Raw genomic sequence first — 8,292 nt, forward strand, 5'->3', positions numbered from 1 at the left:
TGACTTGTCACATTGCATAGGATGTTGTTTCTTCAAAAGACTTGCCCCCATCCTTTTGATCTTCTTGTTCTTCTTCAACATGTTCTTCTTTGAGCTGATACGACTTTTGGAACGAAGATTCTTCGACTTCATTCAAATTAGGTTCCTAGTGAGGGACTTTTCACTAATATTTCTTTTAAATTAAAGAGAATATCTTTTAAATATAAATAATGGCATAATAATAATAATAATAAAAGAATTTTGCGTGCCATACCTTTTCCAAGTCAAATGTTTGCTAGTGATGCCGTCATTAGCAGCCCCACCCCTTCATCGCTTCATCAGCCTACCGCCCCTTCACTCCCTTTCTCATTATCTATTTATTTATTTATTTATTTATTTATTTATTTATTTATTTATTTATTTATTTATTTATTTTTCCTTTAAAGAAAATTCAAATTGTGTGTTAGCAATAAGGGAAAGCCAGGATTTTGAATCATGCATATATTGATTTTTTTGCACCCCGAAACAAAAGAAAGATACTCTTTTTTGGACTGTTTCTAATTTAATTCAAGGATCCATACAATTTCAACATGGTTACATAAAATTATGGTTAAATTCCATTTCACATATAAAATGTTTGCTTATGTTATGTTTACATCTCACTTTATTTCTTTCTCCGAAATGATTTTGTGTTTGGTAAAGTTTCTAAAAGAAAAATTCAAAAACAATTTCTAAAGTTTCTCTCTTCTTCAGTCATTATGTGATTGCTATAGTAAAAAGATTTGACTGTTACGATAAAAATTATCTTCACTAAAAAACCAAACAAAGATCACTTTTTTTTTTTTTTTTGAACTTTTTACATTTTTTTCTAACAACACTAAGAATGATACGAGCGCTACAGTATATGTTGTCTCATTTCAAATTATAAACAGACATTACTTTCATAATAATAATTCTCTGAAAACATATTTCTCCAAAATAAAATGAAAATAACTCCCAAAACGTATCCAAACATTGTCATTTTGTTGCAACTTGCAGCAAAAAAAAAAAAAAAAGTAAATAAATAAAATTACTTTGCACACTTAAAAAGGTAATAAAATTTTCACATTGCATCCAATATACATAAAATTACTTTTTGTTTTTTTGAAAAAATAAAATAAAATAAAAAATTAGTAGGGGGTAAAAAGTTGAAAAAAATTTAAATTTGGGGGTGAAAGCGCCATTGTAGAAATATATTTAAATTGGGTAATCTGAAATAAACCAGGTTCATTCAAAAAGGAGTGCTGCAAGCAATTCTCAGCAAATAGCAAGAAAGAGAAAGAAAAAGGAGAGGAGGCTGAGTCAGGGGCGCATCGTCCCCAAATCGCCGAGCCCTAATCACTCCGACTGACTCAAATTTTTCTTGAAAATGTCGTAACCTCTTTCTGCCCTTCTTCTTCGCGGATAATTTATTCGCAATTTTTTTTTTTTTAATTTATTATTATATATAGAGAGAGAAATCAATTGAAAGGTAAATAAATGAACGGTCCTCCGCCTGCACCCAGACGCAACAGTATGGCCCCAAAGCGCAGCTCCTCCGCCGTTAAAAAGTCGTCGGCGCCTCCTTCCGAGAATGGGATTAACCAAAACCCCTTATCTCCTTCTAATTCGTAAGCTTCTCCTCCCTTCCCCCCACTCATACTGAACAAAAAAAACAATAAAATATTTCAGTTTTGCTTTTCATATCCTTGTTTTTTTTGTTTTTATTGGTTTTCGATATTTGAGTTTGATTAATGATGTGCTGGGGGGGGAATAAATCCGCTACTTGAAGGTGAATGTTAGAATCTTCGAAAAGGAAACCGTTTTGTGGTTGACATATTTACTAGGATTGGATTTGTTAGCTTGAGCATATGTAGACGCAAGGATTTACTACATGTAGAAGACTGATCACGCGACTGGTGAGAATTTATTTACCGAGAAGCACTGCAGCTATTAGTAATGCCTTTGAGATTGATCACGATTATTAAATATGAATTAGTTTAAATTCTTGCCACTACTAGAACGGCTTGAAAAGTAAAGGGTGTCGTGAAATTTCTCCTCTACGTTTGGTATGCCATTTCATTAATGTTCATTTTGCGGGTACGTACCCAAAAAATCTTTTCTTTGGATGGAATTTTAGTGAGATGGAAAAGTTACCTTGATACCAATGCACGTAAGCGTCGTACTAATGTTCGCTAAATAGTACTAAATTTTTTTATAGTTGTCTCGTTTTCCTGTGTTGGACTATTAATATGGCTCACGTGGTTGAATTTTTACTGGTCGGTTTTGACATTACCTGTGTTAGTTACGTGTATGTATTGTGTCCAAATAGTGTCTCATGCATATATGCATTCATAATTGTTTTCCCTATATGTTGATTGTATTTGATCGTATTGTGTTTACATGTATATATGCATGTTTACTTTATAATATATCAAAGTAAAAACATTATGGTGCAATTACTGAATTCTAGCCTCTTTTTCATCTACATGTATATATATATATGTAGGACTGCTGCTGGGGAGAGGACAGTGAAGAAACTCCGGCTATCTAAGGCACTTACGATTCCTGAGGGGACCACTGTATCGGATGCCTGTAGGAGAATGGCAGCTAGGCGAGTTGATGCTGTTCTTCTGACTGATGCCAATGCCTTGCTTTCTGGAATTGTTACTGATAAGGTACAACTCATCAAATGAGTATTCTGTATAAACTTCTATTTTTGGCTGGTTTTGTTTTGTTTGTTAGCAGTTCCGTTTTTTTTTTTTCTCGTGTTTTTCTGATGTTGAAGCTAGAAAAGAAGAATTCAAAGTCCGTGTTTCTGCATATACTGATCAGATTAACTTATATATGATCATGGAACTTACCCCTATCCCCTTTAAATCATTGAGATGGAATATGCAATATCATCGTTTTAGATCGCTGATTCTTGACTTTACTGATTTACTTTTCTTTCTTTTCTTTTGTACGCAGGACATAGCAACCAGAGTTATAGCTGAGGACTTGAGGCCAGATCAGACAATAATTTCGAAAGTGATGACAAGAAACCCACTTTTTGTGAACTCGGATTCTTTGGCTATTGACGCTTTGCAGAAGATGGTCCGAGGTTACTTTTCCTTACCTTGTTTGCTTACAGAGTATTTGTTATGCAAATTGCCCAAGAACTCGTATGATTTGGTACTGAATTCGAATTTAAGTTTCAAACTGTGCATGAGGCTGCTTAAGCATCGATTTAAAAAGTGCAATTATTTCTGAAAAAACGGCTGACTTTTGCAGGTTAATTACGTTAACTTTCCCTGAGATTTACCTAAAAACACCGACTGTATGCTTCTTTCAAATTACCAACCTCTCCCATGAGCTGTTACTTTGTTTGTTAAAAAAGCCCAAATGCTCATTACATGTTTGCATGTTACCCTTTGCACATATCTATATTTAATTGCTACTTAATATTACAACTTACCTGTTTTAACAGGGAAATTCCGACACCTCCCTGTCGTTGAGAATGGTGAAGTTATAGCAATGTTAGATATCACTAAATGCCTTTATGATGCCATATCAAGAATGGAGAAGGCTGCAGAGCAGGGAAGTGCTATTGCAGCAGCAGTTGAAGGAGTTGAACGTCAATTCGGAACCAACTTCGCCGGTTCGTCTCTCTTTTCTTGCTGTAAATACTGATTTCATATTAGAAAGATCACCTTGATTCAGGCATAATAAAAAGGAAAATAGTTAGTAGTGAAAAATAATTTTGGCTTGTTTATGCTCACCTTCTTGCAAAATCCTGTAATATGAAGGTTGATATTTGTGACTGGTTTTTACTTTCCTCATTTTGTTGCATCTTGATGGAGCAAACCCCGACGTTATTAGTCGCTCCTAATCCTTTCTTTCTGTAAGCATGCTATCAAGTGCGATATGAAAGTTTAATAGAGTAAAGTACAAAATTTTCAACTTGTCTTTATTTGTGGGCTGATGTAGCATATGAAAGTAGGGAAGGGATGTGGAGAAAAATCAATAGCAATAACTTGTTTTCTCAGAAACACATTTTTTGATGTTTTTTACTGGTGACCAACTATCATAGTATATGAAATGATGGGTGTCCATGGATTTCAAATTTCTTCAACTCTATATTTGCTGACTTAAAAAGATTAAGTCCAAGTTATTAGCATTAGCTTTCTAGGTTATGCTTAGACAATCTAGACGTGTCTGAACAAACTCTTCCATGTGGTTTTGTTACATTCTAGTTGTAGCACATTAGTCGAAAGCTCACAAGTACAGATTCATCTTAATTTTGTGCAATTGGGGTCTCCATTCAACCTTACGGTTCTTCTAGGAACTCATATGAGACCAGTTAAGAAACCTAACTCGACTGCTAAGAAAAGCTGCTGTTACTTGTTACTAAAATGTTGAACCCAAAGGCTTAAACCCAAGGTTCTAGTTAGTTGCTAGTTTGAACTTTGAACTGCCAAACGAATCCTTATAATCATTTTAAAATCAATTATATTCACTGTTATGTGATTGAATTTTGGATCGTATAATACGTCATATACATTTATCTGAAATGTCTAGCATTTATCTTCTACTTCTGTAACTACTGACTACATATACCTTGATAAATTTTTTATTTTTATTTTTATTTTTCGTTCTCTATATTTCAGCACCATCAGCTTTTATCGAAACACTTAGGGAACGCATGTTCAAGCCTTCTCTGTCCACCATCATTTCTGAAAATTCCAGGTTCATCGTCATTTCTGAAGGTCTTTCTTTCTATGAGATGACGGTTTCTCGGAATTTTTTATGATACTAAGTCTGTAATATTGCTATGTTTTCAGGGTAGCAACTGTATCGCCTTCAGATCCTATTCATGTCGCAGCTAAAACAATGCGTGACTTTCGGGTCAATTCAGTTCTTGTTATGTTAGGAAACAACATTCAGGGGATACTCACGTATAATCCTTTGATCAGTAAACTATGCTTTTTGACTTTAGTAGATGTGTGTAAGGGATTTTTCCAAAGATGATTTAGCTCATGGATTCTTTCTTCGAATTTTATTTCAGTTCAAAAGACATACTTATGCGAATTGTGGCTGAAAACCTCTCTCCTGAGCTGACTCTAGTGGAAAAGGTTAGGCATCTTTTTCACTCTAGTGATTCCAGTTTGCACAATACGCACGGCATTTTGTTGATATTGCTTCGTTACCTGCCTGAAAAACTTGAGATGCTTTCGACCATCATGATGTATATAGTCACTTGTCGCGAGGCTGCTTCTGCAACCTAAAATAATTGAAATCAGATTGACTGTATAACCCTTTCAGATGTTTTCAAAAGTTAACCAAATTTCGGGCTGTTATCACTCGGATTAATTGAGCAGATAATTGATAAATAAATTATTCTAATTTTGATGGTGTAAGACACAGAACCCAAGTTATATGGCCCCCCCTTGATCTTTGTTTTAAGCTGTCATGAATTTTGTAGTCAAATTACTGCTGCAGTTCCTTCAATGATCAGAACTAGTATAACTTATTCCACCCAACATAAATATAAAATTTATAGATCTACAGACATGTGCTTCCTTAACTTTTATCTGATTGTCGTTGTTTGGGTTTAAGATGTTTATGTTGACTTATCATGCTTATATGTACTTTCAGGTGATGACAGTTGACCCTCAATGTGCAACAGTAGAGACAACTATTCTTGAAGCATTGCATATAATGCGTGATGGGAAATTTTTACATCTTCCCGTTATTGACAAAGGTGAGTAGTAGTACTTCTATATGTTTTCTTTCCCATTTTTTGAAATATTGACGTTATTTTCTTGGCAGATGGATCTGTTGCTTCCTGTCTAGATGTTTTGCAGATAACTCATGCAGCAATTTCGATGGTAAATATTTTTCTCTTGATTGCCGTAGATCAAGTGTAGCTGAATTTGCATGTTATGTTCTTTTTTGTTATATTGCCTTGTTTACGTAACATATTTTTCTTATCTGGTGGGGAATTGATGCATTTGCATATTATTGAGATGATTATGTATTAAATTTATTAGTTCCCTTGCTAATTCATCTTTGAACAACATTAACTTTTGATGAGCAAATTATTATGTTATTTTGTAAATGACACTCGTATTGTCTCTCTCAGATCCTGTGTTATGTTCTACGATTGGAAAGGAAAATTTCTGTCAATATGAATTCAGTGCATGCATTTTTGTTTGGTTGTTAGTTCTTCAAACTCGCCACTTATATTGACAACCTTTAGTATTCACCATTAGGAACAAATTTGAAATAGTGAACATGGCAATGTATTATGTATATTTTTTTTCCTCAACGGATAGTCAAGTTGAGCTCCTTTATTCTTTCTCTCAAGGTCGAAAATGGCTCTGGCACTGTTAACGATGTCGCAAATACAGTGATGCAAAATTTCTGGGACTCGGCACTTAACTTGGAGGCGCCTGATGATTATGACACTCACAGGTCTCTATTTGGCTTTTCTTTTTTAATTATTTCGATTCGATGACAATTGGTAGATGTGTGTGTCAACTAATCTCGTTTGCTCCTCTATGCAGTGAGATATCTATGTCCCAATATGTGGCGTCTGATGGCACCGAACACGCCAAGTCTGCATACCCATCTCTTGGCCTCGGGAATTCGTTTTCTTTCAAATTCAAGGACAATAATGGGCGTGTTCACCGATTTAACTATGGTGAGTGTGTGGAGCTTATTTGGCAACCGTTAGCTTTTATCTTGATTCGTTTTGCATCATCGTACCTCATGTGTGGATTTGTTATTTATGTCTGAAATCCAGCAGAACATCTTCAACATGTTGTCACGATTTTATTTTTCTGTCCTTCCAACTAGGCATGGAAAATTTATCCGAACTCGTTTCTGCTGTTATGCAACGGGTGGGCGCATCAGAGGATCAAAAGCAACCTCAACTTTTGGTGGGTAGTATATAAACACATATAGCAAATTCCTCGCCTTTTATCCTCTTTGACGAGAAGCTTCTTAATGCGTTTTCCTTATTATCTCTCTTAGTATGAAGACGACGAAGGTGACAAAGTTCTGCTCACAACAGATGGAGATCTTATTAGTGCAGTAACCCATGCGAGATCTGCTGGACTAAAGGTGAGTCGATATTTTCCCCCACCCCTCGTATTTTCATATTTACAGATTACCGTAAACTGCGAAACACGCGGGATTCGATATCTACCTTCAGGATTGGCCATGTTTTAGGTACATACGTCTTATGTTATGTATATATATATTTATCAGGTTTTGAGGTTACATTTGGAGTACTATGAATCAATTCAAGAAACACGGGAGCTATTGTCTGATACAGTGAAGAAGGCTGAGAAAGGTGGATCGAGCTTTATCCGTTACGGGATATTTGCAGGAGCAGTTGTTGTGACAAGCATGGGTGTATTGGTCTACTTGAAGCGCTCGAATACATGAAAGGTACAAATCAAGTCGTGTGATGATGCATTAGCTGTTAGAATATATATATAATTGCCTTGCGCAAAATTTAATCAGACTCTGACGAGCAGCTCTTTTGGTGTTTTGATCAAATAATGCAAATGTTATAAATTGCATCGATGAAGAACACTATCTCGATCTTTTGTAAAAAACTTGAGGCGGAACACTAACAAGTGATTAAGAAACGGGGGGGAATTGGAGAAGTGAATAGAAGGGATAAAATACGAGGTGGCAAAATGTAGTAATTTTGTCTTGTTATATTATTAAGCAAATAGCATTGTTTGCAATCCTGCTTGGGTTGTTATACTTGTTGAATATGGGATGGTTACCTCTGAAATTTCACGATGCATTGCAGTTTATGTAAGTTGTGGAAATGTCCATGAAATGTTTTTCGCGGTTTGAAATTTTCTAATTCGGATTTTTATTTTAATTTTCGAATTTGGTTGGAGTAGATAAATGATATTTTCTTCAAAATTGTGGAATTTTTCTGTTTTTGTTTCCCATAAAAATGTAGAAGTAAGATATTACTGGAAACTGAAATTTTCAAAATGAGTTTTAGTAAATGTAGGATACTTTATTTAAAAATTCAAAACCTAATTTCCATTTCATCTTATTTTATCAAACTCTTCTTTTATAAGTCTTCAATGACATTATTTAAAAAAAATATATATTACCCCATTAATCAACCAAGTACATGGGTTTATCGATTTTGGAGGATTGTAGGGTTGAAAGTGAGGTAAAAATCCATTTGGGCGCTATTTTATTTTTTTAATTGTTACTTGATGCAAAAAAAATCATCTAAATCTAACTCTACAAAGACAAATCTAAGTTCCAACTTTA

General features: G+C 34.7%; 1 protein-coding gene across 1 annotated transcript; it reads left to right on the plus strand.

Moving 5' to 3' along the window:
* Positions 1-1,248: 1,248 nt before the first annotated feature.
* On the plus strand, positions 1,249-7,874 carry LOC105976894 (CBS domain-containing protein CBSCBSPB3). Its single transcript, XM_013002162.2, has 14 exons — positions 1,249-1,628; positions 2,507-2,675; positions 2,968-3,100; positions 3,467-3,637; positions 4,647-4,725; positions 4,821-4,934; positions 5,045-5,111; positions 5,635-5,740; positions 5,809-5,867; positions 6,347-6,453; positions 6,546-6,682; positions 6,838-6,920; positions 7,015-7,104; positions 7,252-7,874. Exons 1-14 carry the CDS (start codon positions 1,498-1,500, stop codon positions 7,429-7,431), a joined length of 1,626 nt encoding a protein of 541 aa, XP_012857616.1. The 5' UTR covers positions 1,249-1,497; the 3' UTR covers positions 7,432-7,874.
* The last annotated feature ends 418 nt before the right edge of the window (positions 7,875-8,292 follow it).

This window comes from Erythranthe guttata, chromosome 8, assembly GCF_056151865.1.
Source record: "Erythranthe guttata isolate IM_541 chromosome 8, IM_541, whole genome shotgun sequence".
Lineage (NCBI taxonomy): Eukaryota > Viridiplantae > Streptophyta > Magnoliopsida > Lamiales > Phrymaceae > Erythranthe > Erythranthe guttata.

Excerpts from the sequence above, each read along its gene's own strand:
- LOC105976894 (XM_013002162.2), top strand. The coding sequence starts at position 1,498 with ATGAACGGTCCTCCGCCTGCACCCAGACGCAACAGTATGGCCCCAAAG. Across the intron at positions 1,629-2,506 it reads CCCTTATCTCCTTCTAATTC|GACTGCTGCTGGGGAGAGGA; the intron begins GTAAGCTTCTCC and ends ATATATATGTAG. Across the intron at positions 3,638-4,646 it reads ATTCGGAACCAACTTCGCCG|CACCATCAGCTTTTATCGAA; the intron begins GTTCGTCTCTCT and ends TCTATATTTCAG.